Genomic DNA, 14542 nt, shown 5'->3' with positions numbered 1-14542 from the left:
TTTAAGAGGTAATTCTGTTCGAAACAGTTACACTTGGGAATGCAAGAGTATAAAGAAGATACAGTAACTTTACATGGTTGAGATATGTTTCTGAATCAAGCCATTTGCTCAGGCTGCTAATTCAGATTTTAAATGTAATATAAGTTTGAATATTTTATGTGTGTTCTAAACTGGAACTTTGTATTAAACATGTGAGAATCTGATATTGTATACTCAGTCCGTTTCCACACGGCTCCATTATACCAGGTTCAAACCGGGATCTTACATACCGCGTCTAATTTATCCCTGTTTCTTCTTTTGCACAGCTCCCCGCTTCTTCCCAGGATCAGAGTTAGGACTGGGAGGAAATATTCCAGTTTGCTTCACACAAGCCAAACTTCTGTATTTACTTCGGAAGCATGTTTGAGCGTGCCTGGTGTCCCTCGTCTTGATTGGCTGTTGTTTTTGAGTGGCAGTTTGAATGAACATCAGGCAGGAAGATCAGGTGGCTAGGTGGGAAAAATAAAGTGGTCCTGCTCCCAATTGGTTTTTGCATGGTAGCAGGCACAAGCAGGGTCACACTGAGATTTTTCAAAAGAACCTCCAAACTGGCGATTTTTAATATCCCAGGGTAAGGGAAATATCAAGGGGGAGCACTGGGACAGGCCCGTGTCAGCATCAGGAGCTGTGTGGACTTCACTGGGATTTTTTTCTTGCTCACCCCAGGGTATTTTGACTGTGCAGAAACGGCCTCAGAGGAACTGTTTAAAGAAGAGCAGTGAGGGGTGGCAGTGGAACTCAAGTGTATCAGAGCATTTGTGCTCTTTGCTGCTGAATATAGGAACTATCATAAATGTTCTCACTTTCCTGTTCTGAGATGGAGTGACCAGATCCATGGTGGGCATGTTAAAGCATTGCCACTGTACTGAGCACCTGACACTCTGCCTCCTTTAGAGTTTGTCATCTCAATCCAGTCTATCAGAGGGTTTGCATGTCCTTCCAGGTGTTCTGACTTCTGTGATACCAGATGCATCTCTCCCAAATAAAGATGAAACTTGCCTCTTCCTTCACACTGTGCCAGTGTACTCCTGATTTGTTAACATTAATCCTTGCAACATAACCCCCCTTCAAGTTATCTGTTGCTATCACTAGTCTTGAAATGAACTCCATAGAGTCCCCTCTTGAAAACCAGCTCTCCTGCATTGACCATCTCAGTCCTGCTTTAATGCTGTTCAGGGCCTGTGTTAATGGTAATCAAAATGCTTAATAGTCTCTAGTGAGCTATGATTGCCACAAGGATTTTTGTGAAACCTTGAAACTGCTACAATAGTTAAGAACAGTACCCTTCTTTGATAATGAACATAGTGGGATGCAAACCACAGAAATCTCCTATATTTCTGTTATATACACGAATGTGGAAATAGTCCTTTGTACTTTATTTAATTTAGTTATGCATATTGCGATGTGATATTCTACTTTGCTCCCCAGTGGGTACTCAGTCAGTTGTGGATTATCTAAAACCTCATACCAAGAATACTTTGGCTCTTAGGCTTGCACCTTTGGCCATGCCCAAGTTTTAGACCTGTAATAGGAAGGCAAAAACAAATGTTAAGGAAGGATGTAAGTCTAGTCCTTCCCTCTCCACTTGGAGTCTATGGAACCAAATTATTTATTTATTTATTTATTTATTATCAATTTTATATACCGCCCCTCCCCCAGAGGGCTCTGGGCAGTGCACAACATGGAATATAACAAAAACACAAAAAACACATAACCAAAATACAAATTATAAATATTAGGCTCCATTAGCCGTAAATACTAAAAATCCCATTAAAATACAGCGTTCAATACAAAATTTCTGGTGTCCAATGTTAAAACCCCCATAAGAACCCCTCCCAATAGGGGGAACGATGAGCCCCTCAGATGTTAACAGGACCCAAGATGTAAACGGAGAGCATAAAGGGGGCGCACATCAGTGCCCCCAGGACATTCACCAGGACACTCAAAGATCTGCCCTGTCCCGAAAGCTTGAAGTGGATTTCACTGACTGTGTTTTGATGTTTCTGTTTAATATTACCATGACTTTTTCTTTGTAAGCCATCCTGAACCCAGCTTCGGCTAAGGTAGGCAGGGCAAAAATATAATTAAATAAAGAAAATAAAGAACTTAATAAATTCCCAAGTGCCTCTGATCCCTCTGGATAGGCTTGACTACTTTTTCCTCTAGGAGATGATAAATAGCCTTTTAGAATTATGAGATTTTTCTGCCTGGACCTAGATTTCAGAACAGGCTTTAGGTGTCTGGCAAATTCCATTACATGACCTAATGAGACTGTCTCGCTAACCACCAACTCTAAGGTGGCAAATGTCACTCGGTGGACACCTGTGTGTTTCCGGCTGCTTTGAACCTGTTGCAGTCCTTGGAACTTCTGGCTTGTCTGAGAGTCTACAATGGCTGTGATCTTGAGTTTCTTATCCTGTTGATGGTAGAAAAGCCTTATTTTAATGCTTGTCTTCAATTAGACTTTCCAATAACTTTGAACCCAAAAATGATGCTTATTAACTGGGACTGCATCACAAGCCTGGGTCTGCTTCCTGATCATGATGATTTTCATGTACAGGCCACCTTTATCATTGAGTCTCAAAGTGAATTAGAAGTTTGATTAAAACAATACTTTTCAGTCAGTCACTAAATGTATTACAAAATATGATAGCATCAGTAAATGGATTACAAGCTATTACAACATTTTCTCTAACAGCAAACATTCCTAGATAAAATAATGCAGTTGGATTGGATTGTAGAACAGGGTGGGAGAAGAACTGTATGTGCAAACTTCTCTGTTTAAGAGAGTAAGACAATTAGTGTAATAAAAACTTGATCCTAGTGGAAATCGCCTCCTGACCTGACCCATAACACTACAGCTTTGCTCATACAAGAAAAATTCCCTCTTGAACAATTCTGGTTTGCACATTTTGCTAAATGGTAGGCAGATGGTTTCGTAATGTAGGAGCCACCATAGAGGATGTGCATGAATGGGGCAGTTGGCAATTTTACCTGTTTGCAGGGTGGAACCTTAAGAAGACTTTGCTCAGATGAATAGACCTATCACAATGGAGAATAGAGGGAGAAGCAGTCCTGCAGTTATGGGGCCATGACCTTTAAGGACTTTATAGATGAGAACTAGAAACTTCAATTGCACCTATTAATTACTCTATGGCAGTGATGGCGAACCTATGGCACGGGTGCCAGAGGTGGCACTCGGAGCCCTCTCTGTGGGCACGCACACACAGAGTTCATCATGTGGGGGCGGAAAATCACCCCCCCCACACACACACACACACACACATCTAGGCTGGCCTTCGCCACTGAGTACGACATGTGCACACTGTGGTGAGCAGGGAGGACTTGTCTGGCGGGCCTGGGGCCTGTGCTCTGGGTGGCTGCTGCCTGAAGGGGGGCGCAGAGGAGGCAGAGATGCTAAAGAGGCCCAGAACAGCGCGCGCGGGACTTGCTGGAGGCTAGAGCAGGCTGGCCCTTGCTCAAGCGGGTGGGGCGGAGGAAGAGGGAGCCAACCTTTTTTTTCTAAATTAAAACCTCAGCATTCAGGTTAAATTGCCGGGTTGGCACTTTGCAATAAGTGGGGTTTCGGTTGCAGTTTGGGCACTCGGACTCAAAAAGGTTCACCATCACTGCTCTATGGCGTTGCTGCAGAAAAAGAATGTTGTGCACATTCCACTTAGCACCCAATAGTAGTCAGGACACATTCTGTACCAGCTCAAGTTTCCAAGACCTGTAAAGTATGCTATGTAATCTTGCCTCTAGTTAACCATAGCATGGATCCACATCAACAGGTCAGCAAGATGTATATACAGAGGGTTGGTTTCCAAGCTAAGTGGAGTTGGTAGAGTGCCTTTTTTGCAGCTGCATCAGCTTTCTTCTCCAGCAATGAAGCATTCTAATAACCAAGTCAGCTGGATCCCATCAGAAGTGGGGAATACCCTTTCCTTCAGGATCTTGGCCTTCTCAATCTTGTCAGAATTCACTTTAGCTTTTTTCCCCCCCTTAGCCATGAACTACAGTAGTCAGACACTGTTTCAGAGTTACTTCCCCATCACTATGTAATTTGTATAAAAATATGCAGAACTGGATATTATCAGCACATTTATTACATTCTATTTCAAAGTCAAAAATGATTTCTCCTATAGTTTTATATAGAGATTGGATGCATTGGAGATAAGGCTTAGCCTAAACCAGGGGTAGGGAACCTGCGGCTCTCCAGATGTTCAGGAACTACAATTCCCATTAGCCTGTCAGCATGGCCAATTGGCCATGCTGGTAGGGGCTGATGGGAATTGTAGTTCCTGAACATCTGGAGAGCCGCAGGTTCCCTATCCCTGGCCTAAACAGAACTCCACAAGACAGATCCCTCACAATAGAAAACTTGACTCCAACAGCAACCGTCTTGGTCCTTTCTCTAAAAGAATGAACCATTACAAAGCAAATCTTTTTAATCCCTACTTGCATCTCCAGAGGTTTTAGCAGAATGTAATGGTCCATTGTATCAGAGGCTACAGATAAGTCTGGAAAGAGAAATATCACCTTTGTCTTCATTTGGATGTTGGAGACTCCTAGCCCCACCACCATCGTTTCTTGGTATGAGACAAAGTTTGGAAAGAGCCTGAGCATAATCATACCTCCAACTCCTATAATACTTCCAACTCCTATATTACCTTACCTTCCATGCTTCCCAGTCATTGGGACCCCTGACCCAATACTGACTTCCTTTGTATTAAATTTCCATTTCTAAAACCTCTCTCGATAACCCACCCACATTGATGCAGCACACAATAAACTTTTCTCACATTATCAATGAACATGAACCACATTAGCAATAATATATCTATTTCATTCCCTCCTCCACACCCTTACCAGTACTAAATGCCCAGCTTCTGAAGCTATAACAGAGAGGTAGGGGTTAAAGCTAATACTAATCGTTTATGGATGGCATGAATAATATGAACATCATGGGTAACCCCATCCATGCCCACCCAAACAGGACCAAATCTGGCGAGTTGTCTCACATGGATTTTCCAAGTGTCCACTACAGGCCACTCTCATGAACAACACCATTGATAAGCCAAACGATCTTCCATGCCAATCCACTAATCACCAAGGCCCACCCAGTAATCTCCAAGCAACTCCCTGAGTCCTCCGAGTTGCCCCTGATCAGTCTCCAGACAATGCAGAGCTGTCAGTCTAATCAGTTTCAATTAATCCCTGGACAGCTGGTTGTGCCTATTCAAAAATACTTGAGGCTGCCTAGATCATCTGGAAACCTCTGGGTTCCATTGGAGACCACCAAGGCCTCTCCAAGCCGACAGATGCCAAGATTACTTGGAGGCAGGTAACCAGCTGCAGGACCAGTAGTTCAGTTCAATGACGGATAGCAAGGCCAGGTCAAACCAGTCCAGTCAAGCCAGAGGTGGCAAGGGTGCTCCCTAGCAGAAGAGCCACAATGGCTGCTCACCATCACCCAACTTTCACACCCATATATAGTAATAGAGAATACTATAGCATGAATTATCCTGGTCTTGGTCACCCATGACACATCCTTATACTTATAAATCATTTCTAGCTTATTCATGGCTGCGCTTCCCAATCTCAATCTCCTTTTGTTCTTTTGCTGTTAACTCAAAGTCAATTTATGGCAATCCCTTAGTGGGATTTTCAAAGCAAGAGACATTCTGTTATTCCTTGGAGATTGCCCACCCAAATACTAACCAGGGTCAACTCTGCTTAGTTTCTGAGATCTGACAAGATCAGGCTGGTCTGGGCTTATAGAGGTTAGGACACAATTCACTTTGCAACTGTTAAAATTGCTTTAATTGTAATTGTGTCATACAGTAGTGTGATTCAAGCACACAAAAAGCATATTTCCCCACTAAATTCAGAAGTTTATAAATATGTTTGAACAATTAAGACTCTCAGAGGGCAAGATGATTCAATTTCACAATTATTCAGGTTGCCACCTCCTTTTTTCAGGGGAGGGGGGATTTGCTCAGGCCTTTTTTTGGCATTTAATCCTGATTTGAGATTCTGATTAATGGAAGGAAAACTAACTTGGGATAATGGACACGCCTATATTTGTAAGGCACAGATAACCAAATTCATTGTTACAGCACCATTGCTTCATTATTCTCCATGTGAGAAGGGAAGGGAGAAGAAGAAGCTAAAGCTGAATCCATAGGCATTTTTATTTAACCATGGTTATATTGGACCACTTCATCTACTAATTCTGATTACCGGTACCACATATACTCGAGTATAAGTTGACTTTTTCAGCACATTTTAATGCTTAAAAAGCCCCCCATGGCTTATATTCGAGTATATACGGTAATTCCAAAATGGCCGCCAGAGCTGTGGCATACCGAGAAAGGAGATCACACCAGCTGTGGCAGAAGCATTTTGTCTGCATCCAACTTTGAATATTAAATTCACCATTCCCTTTTGTGTTTTATGTAAAGCTAGGCTTGTAAATCCTCCAGCTGTGATAAAGCCACAGTCTTTGCAATTAGAATTGCTCCATTGACTCTGAATGCCAATGTGTTAGGTATTACTCTATGCCCTCGAAATTTGTGTTCTGACAGGCATGGCATCCTCTTGGAGAGAGATTCCATTGCAGTTGTAGCGTTTAAAGACTGCAAAATGCAAGTCAAGATTTGTTACTAGTAAATCAGGTCAAGCTGAGTTTTTGTGCAAATGCCTCTCTGTAAAGCAGTACAAATTAAAGCTGAAAAGAGAGGGTCTTACAGTTCTAAGGACAAATACCCTCTGTGCTATTTAGCAAGTGTGGTAGGAGACAAAGAGTCACTGTAGATCTTCCTAATGGCTAAATCTTACCTTTGAATAAAATATGCCCCTGAACATGCAAGGATAAAAGCATACACTGTTCACAAGGTGGTGCTAGCAAACAGTATCTGCTTCCTTTAAAAACTGCCTTGCTTAATGACATTTTTAAAATTCTAGTGAGCCATTTTTGAGGGAGGCCTTGTGGTTACTCACAGTCTTCGGCATGAAGCAGCCAGGCAGTCTCGCTTCTTGCTTTCATCCTGTTCGTCCTCTGATCATGAAGATGGCTTTTAGTCAACTTTTCTTACAACCAGTGAGATACCTTCATGAATTTTATTGGTATCTATTTTATTTTTGAAATTTACCAGTAGCTGCTGCATTTCCCACCCTAGACTTATACTTGAGTCAATAAGTTTCCCAGTTTTTTGTGGTAAAATTAGGTGCCTTGACTTATATTCGGGTCGACTTATACTTGAGTATTTTTAACTCTAAACTGGGACCCAATATACCAAAAAATTATCATAGATCTATCAATCAAAATATCACCATCAAATTGCCTTATAAACTCACAGCATTAACTACACTAAAATGCCCTCTTAGAGATCTTGAACTTTCATAGTTTCCTGTGTGCTAAAGACTGGGACCATTCCTAACAACCTCAGGTGGGCTATTCTAAAAGATTAGAATACCTGTCAGGGGGATTCTATCTAGGTGAATGAGATACAGCTGCTTAAAATAACAACTGCTTAAAATAACAAATTGCTGTTGCTAGAAAGATCTACGTAACCAGTCTGATTTATGTATCCACTGCCATCTGTGCATTCTTTCCTTGATCTTTACTTTAGGCTTCACACACCTATAGACAGCTAGGCTTCCCCTGGTACCTCTGTCCCATGGGAACTGTGTTACATCTGTTATCTTGTCGGGCAGGAAGCCAGGTGACTTTCTCTTGCTATCTGCCACCAACCTTGGGGTGCCTTAGCTCCAAAGACTGTTCTTCACAAACTCTTGGGAAAACGGGAGTGGGGGGTTCTCTACGGGGGATAAAGGGGACTGTGAATGCCAGCTTCATCAGAACTGGCTTTGCCAAGTGTGGTGCTTCGATGCCTATTCAATAAACGCTACTGATTAATACTTCAGAGTCTGTTTATTGGCTTAAGGTTGTGAGACCTAACTACCACAAAAAGTCTCAGGATAAGATTTTGGCTGATCTTAGTTGTATAAGTTAGGAGATATTATAGAGAAGATTGCAGTTGATGCATGGGTTCATATCAGGAGAGATGGTCCTTCAAGTATGTAGGTTCCATGTGCTGGTATTATTGGGTGACTATTTACTGTAATAGAAGTGGATATATTATTTATTGGAATGGACATCTAATAAGTAGGGATAACTGATTTCTTTACATCACTTAATATATCGAGCTGACATCTAAACAAATTGACAACTCTTATACTGCCAGTCAACTGACCATGCTGAAATTGCAGTACATTTCAAGCAGTCAGAAGTGGCACTATGTCTGTAGTAGCTTGTCTTTAATTATTCTGTCATTTATTAGAAAGGAACAAAGGATGTTTGCTCCCTACCCTTGCAGCTGTCAGGACCAAGCCTATCATCATAGCAATAGCTTTTCTTAGTGACCACCTGTTACTACTGCAAGCATCTCATAACAGGAGCACAGTCAGACATGCTAGGCAAAGATTTGTTATTGTCTGTGATTCTATCTTACTTTCTGCAGAAACCAGAGACTTCATGTAACTTTGTTTTAGTTCTGTTTTATATCTCTGTGTGTATCTATATATAATTATGTTAACTATAGCAATAGTTTTAAGAAAAAACAAAAAAAGCACTGTTGATCAAGGTTTCATATTGTATTTAAGTTGACTGCTTTAAAAATACTTGACAGTATTTGAACAGTCCGTGTATTTTTGGCTGGTTGGATGTCCATTTGTAGGAGCATATAATGATGAAATAACATTGGAGTGTTTTAACAGTATTATGAAATGGATCTTAATGTTCACATTTATTGCTGTTTTGTAGTTACATCACAGGGATGTTTCTCTTCTCAGTCTTTTTCCTCATAAAATAAACATTGCTCCCATTTCTGCATGAAAATGCTGATATCTTGCTGGATCTGCTAGTGCTTGCTTGCTTGTATGGGAGAAAGGCAGTTCGCATAAGTCTCATTCCATGCTGTTCTGGAGAGTCTGGAAGTCTTCAGGAATAGTTTTCAGAAGACTGCAGGGGATGCTTTGAAAGCTGTTTTTAAGAAGAAGTGCTCACAATTTGTTGAGCCTAAGCTGTTGTTTCAAAGCCCAGCTAGTAAAATCTTCCTTCTGTTTACTACAGTATTTATGGTTTCTGTTTTCAGCTTTCATTCTTTTATTATTTTCTCATCTGCTAGAACCTAAATTATATTGGTTGTGCAGCTTTCCAGCTATATTTCTAATGCTGGGTTTATATGTAACTATAAAAACAAAATATTTATATTTAAAATTGTATTGATCAGCATATCTAAGAAATCTTTATGTTTCACCTTAGAGATTTCATTTTCTGAAAGCAGGAATTTAAGTAGTTTTTATATACTTACATTGCTCCAAAAAAATTTATCCCAGATTCAGATTTTCAGAAAGCTTAATACTTCTACATGAAATCTTCCTCCTTGACATTCGTCTGCTTGCTCAGTCAAGTCACTAAGCATTTGTATAATCTGCATTTCATCTTTTCTGTGATAACCTTTAGAACTGTAGTGAAAACAATAAGATGGAATATTTTATGTTGAATATAGGTTCAGATGCAGGTGCACCCTAAATTGTCATCTACTGAAGATGCTCTGCAGTATGTTGAAGAGTTAATTCTACAGTTGTTAAATATGCTGTGCCAAGCTCAACCAAGAACCGTCCTTGATGTTGAGGTACATCCAGTATTTATTAATAGATCATTCTAAGCTTTGGGATGGTTTTTTTAAAAATGATCCAGAATATCTGATTTTTTTTGTTTGTTTTGCTGAGAACATGTTGATCATATACTAAGCTGTAATTTCTCTTTTCTTCCTAGGACCGTGTACAAAAAAGTTTTCCCCATCCTATTGATAAGTGGGCAATAGCAGATGCTCAGTCAGCTATTGAAAAGAGGAAGCGAAGAAATCCATTATTCCTCCCAGTAGAAAAAATTCACCCTTTGCTAAAAGTAAGTAATATTGAGTAGTGTATAACATGCTGCACAATTAACAAAATTTACTGGTATGATTGTTCTTGAGGAACTGCTCTGTCAGGAAGTTCTTTCTAATATTTAGCTGAAAACTCTTTTGATTTAATTTCAACCCGTTGATTCTGGTCTGACCTCCTGGTACAATACAAAACAATTCCACTCCATCCTTTATATTACAGCCCTTCAAATACTTGAAGGTGGCTATTATATCACCTCTCAGTCATCTCCTCTCCAGGCTAAACATACCAAGCACCTTCAAACTTTCCTCACAGGACTTGGTCTCCAGACCCCTCACCATCTTCGTTGCCCTCATCCGAACATGTTTCAGCTTGTCAACATCTTTCTTAAGCTGTGCTGCCCAAAACTGAACACTATACGGCAAGTGATGTCTAACCAGAGCAGAGTAAAGTGATACCGTTACTAAGCATGATCTGAACATTATCTGAACACTATTGTTTATTCAGCCCAAAATCACATTTTTCTTTTTAACTACCACAACATACTCATGTTCAGTGTATGGTCAGCTAAGATTGCTAGAGCCTTTTCACATGTGCTATTGCCAAGGTGTCTGCCCCATCCTATAACTATGCATTTGATTTGTTCTACCTAAATCTAGAACTTTACACTTATCTCTATTGAAATTCATTTTGTTAATTTTAACCCAGTTTTTTAGCCTGTGAAAATCCTCCTGTATCTTGACTCCTCCTTCCACTGTATTTGCTACCTATCTCCATTTAATATCATCTACAAATTTAATAAGCACCCTCTCTATTCTTTTATCCAAATAATTTATAAGATATTGAACAATATAGGGCCCAGGACAAACTGTGGAAGAACACCAATTGTCATTCTTCTCCAAGCATTCTTTGAGTGTGATATGTCAACCAGTCACAATTTTGCTTAACAGTAACAGGATCCAAGCCATATTTTTACCAACTTGTCAATAAGAATATCATGCAGAACCTTATCAAAAGCCTCTCCATTTACACTGGCTTCTACTTTGCTTCTGGTCTACTGGGCCAGCATACCTTATTGACTATCTACTCCCAAAGGAACCTGTCTCACAGCTGTGGTCATTTTTGGAGTAGGCTGGTTTAGTATAAATCAAGTTCATGTGTTTTCATTTGCCCAGTCCTTCTGGGGAAGGGACTCCATAATTTTGGTGCCATGACTAAAGGGATCCTTTTCTGGGCCTAAGCGGTACACAGCTTTAAAGGTCCCTTTAAAGACCAGTCCCTTGCAAGATTGCTTTGTTCCTTCCTATCATTGTCTTCTGCTAGCAAGCAAAGACTTTTCTGTTTTATCTGTCATTCCCTCATTGATTCTCACTGACCCTCCCTTCTCATTCATGCGCCTAATGCTTGCTTTAACTGTTTTTAATTGTTTTGTATATACCTGTATATGTGTTTAACTGGTTTAAAAACTTTTTTTATTGTTTGCCATCTTTGGACTATGTGAGAGGAAAGGTAGTGGAGAAATTTTCTGAATAAGTACTTTTTAAAAAATTCAGTACTGACTAATAGCAACCCCCAGTGTTTTGGTAGAGGTTACCTTCTACCTGATCCTTTGAACTGGAGATGCTGGGGAATGAATATGGAGCTTTTTGCATGCCAAACCAATGCCCCATCAACTGAGCATGGCCCTTTTTGGCTCACAGACTCCATCAGTTGTATCCAATGGAAGATTAGTGTGAATAGGAAAGGTTGTAATTTTTGCTAATTCTCTCCCCGCCACCCAGTCTCCAACTCCACCATCATGTTGTTTTTTTAGTGTTCCTTGTACCTCTAGAGCAGCATTTTGGGCTTCAATAGAGGAAAGGCAAGAAATCTTTTCTTTACTGATAGAAATTCCTTCTGTCTGGTAAAGGCTCCAGTGGATCCAAGCCCAGGTATGTAGCTGCCTAGCCAACCAAACACCTGGAATTTTCAAAATCCATGAGAATCACTCTCTTGGGGCTTTCCTGTAGTATCTTTTGTCATTACATAAAGCAATAACTGTTGTGTGAGTTGCTGGATAAGAAATAACTAAATTATGTTGTGTGATATTAAAATAATTGCTTACTGTAGCACTAGTAAATTCATTCAGACTACACAGTTGCTGTTAAACCTGTTGAATGTCTCTTGCAGCCATATCCAAGGGTAGGAGGCAATAGAGCAGTAAGTGGATATGGCACCTCCCCTCCCCCCCCAAGAGGCTGTCAGTGGCATGCGTGCAGAGGGGAGAAGAAGGAAAACTTCTCTCCCAAGGAAGCCCCTCACTGGGAGTAACTTACACCACTGTTTTTGGTGGCGTAAGTCTGTACAGCAAAAAGAGGTGGTTCTCAAACTGAAACTGCACTAGGAGATGACTAAAGTTGCCTCTGCCTCCAGATTGCCCCCGTACTGCTGCTGGCATAATAGCCCTGTCACTGGTATATTCAACCCTTACTCTGGCAAAGTGAGCATCTGTTTCCACGCAACCCTGCATCACTTGCAAGGCTCCATTCCACCCCCCTTTCCTTTGGATTGTGCTCTTAAAAACCTGAACATGCTACACTAGTCTTGATTTAATAGGCTTGTATTGCATTTTTTAGTTTTTAACATTAAACGATCAGCCTCTCTCTCTCTCTCTCTCTCTCTCTCTCTCTCATTTGCTTTCAGGAAATTCTAGGTTATAAAGTTGACCACCAAGTGTCTGTTTACATAGTGGCAGTATTAGAATATATTTCTGCAGATATCTTAAAGTTGGTTGGAAATTATGTTCGAAATATAAGACATTATGAAATTACAAAACAAGATATTAAAGTTGCAATGTGTGCTGATAAGGTAGGTATAATTAATATTTGTAATTACTAAATACTGCTCTATTCAAAAGAAGAATAGGAATATTTTACTGTGGCCGTTTCCGCACATGTTGTTTCCGCACATCTTGCCATCAACTACTATTTTTTTCTTTTAATTCCACACTTTTTTCCTCTGTTTGGTTCTGAAAATGATTTTTCTTCATTTTTCCTCTGTTGATTTCCCGAGCACTTTTACCACGATATTTTTTTTCTATCTGTTTCTGAGCCACTTCCCCTTGAGCATGCAATCATGTCGAAGTGGTCTTTATTTTCTGTCCCACCATTCACCTGGCTGTTATCCATATCCCTGTCTAGTCACTCAATCTTCCCTTAACCCATTTTTCCCTCTCCCTCCGTTTTCTAAAGTTATGAAAAAACACTCTTTGTTATATCGCATCAGTGATGTAACATTGATGATGTACAAAAACAAGCCAGGTTGATCATATCAGTTTTGTCAGTTACATCTCAAATTAACAATGTGACATTAAGAGGAGGATACACTTTGTGTCTGCAGTTAGAAGCAAGTGAAATTGACAAGGGAAACTGCTTTTGCAGGATGAAATTAACAAAGTACTGCCTTAGTAACAATCCTGCTTTACTGCAGCTCTAATTTGTCTGGAAAATGTAGGTTTGTGAAGGGTGGGAGGTGGGCTAAATGTTCCTGTTCCTTCAGGTAATTGTGCTTTCTTCAGTAGTGGGGTGAATTTTTTTTCTTCCATTGTGTGTGGGTAGTTCTCAGTGGTAGAAATGGAGGCTGAGACATTTTTGAAATTGCCGCGTCAGTGTAACTGCACAGTAAGGCTAGAGCACCTTTGTAAAAGAAAAGAGAGAGGGTGGTTCTTCTGCATTGCAAATGACATCCCACCACCATTAGATATGTTTTCTGCACTAGTATGTGGAATAAATGCAACATTGTTCTTTAAATTGTTGAGGAAAAGGAATAAAATGAGATATAATTTTTAAAAATTAATTAAATAAAATTACTTCTGTACTCTCACATTTTCTTAGTGTAATATTTTGCTTCAATCAGTAATTGTTCAGTTGCATTATACCTGGATGTCTGCTATGCATTTTGAAATTTTGAAGCAAAGTGTTTCTCTGTAATATGGTATTAAGATTTCCTTCATTCCTTTTCTGGTTACTATAGATAGAAGGTGCTGTTAATAATTGCATTAGTAGATCAAGCAATCCATACTTGAATATATAACTGGCAGTTTTCCCTGGGGCTTTATATCAGGTAAAATAAATAAAGATATACAGAATCCCTTCCATTTTTCTTTGCTTCAATTTGGCCAACAATGGTTTTGATTTTGCCAATACAGTTTAAAAATGCACATTTTTTTCACTTTAACCACCTTTATTTAAACAGGTGTTGATGGATATGTTTCATCAGGATGTAGAAGATATTAGTACACTGACTTTGTCTGATGAGGAACCCTCTACTTCAGGGGAACAAACGTACTATGATCTTGTAAAATCATTCATGGCAGAAGTTCGGCAGTATATAAGGGAGCTAAATCTCATAATAAAAATTTTTAGGGAGCCTTTTATTACAAATGTCAAACTGTTTTCAGGTCATGTAAGTATTTGCTTTTTTTGATACTCTCAGAAGTTTTAGTTTTGTACCTGGAATAATAATTCAGACAATAAAAGAAAAAAGAGTTTTCTGATGTTCCTCTAATCTG

The 14542-nt window shown here is 39.8% G+C and overlaps 1 protein-coding gene across 2 annotated transcripts in view; it reads left to right on the top strand.

Annotated features, from left to right (window-relative positions):
- SOS1 (SOS Ras/Rac guanine nucleotide exchange factor 1) overlaps positions 1–14542 on the top strand; it is a 59900-nt gene that overhangs the window by 3559 nt on the left and 41799 nt on the right. The window contains exons 2-5 of one of the 2 annotated variants that reach the window (XM_048481847.1): positions 9615–9740; positions 9884–10015; positions 12676–12840; positions 14227–14436. In XM_048481847.1, the coding sequence (XP_048337804.1) occupies positions 9615–9740; positions 9884–10015; positions 12676–12840; positions 14227–14436 (633 nt within the window). The remainder of the gene's footprint in view (positions 1–9614; positions 9741–9883; positions 10016–12675; positions 12841–14226; positions 14437–14542) is intronic. The other variant, XM_048481855.1, reaches the window with a different exon arrangement.

The sequence above is a fragment of the Sphaerodactylus townsendi genome, linkage group LG01 (assembly GCF_021028975.2).
Source record: "Sphaerodactylus townsendi isolate TG3544 linkage group LG01, MPM_Stown_v2.3, whole genome shotgun sequence".
NCBI lineage: Eukaryota > Metazoa > Chordata > Lepidosauria > Squamata > Sphaerodactylidae > Sphaerodactylus > Sphaerodactylus townsendi.
This window is presented reverse-complemented; position numbering and strand designations above follow the sequence as displayed.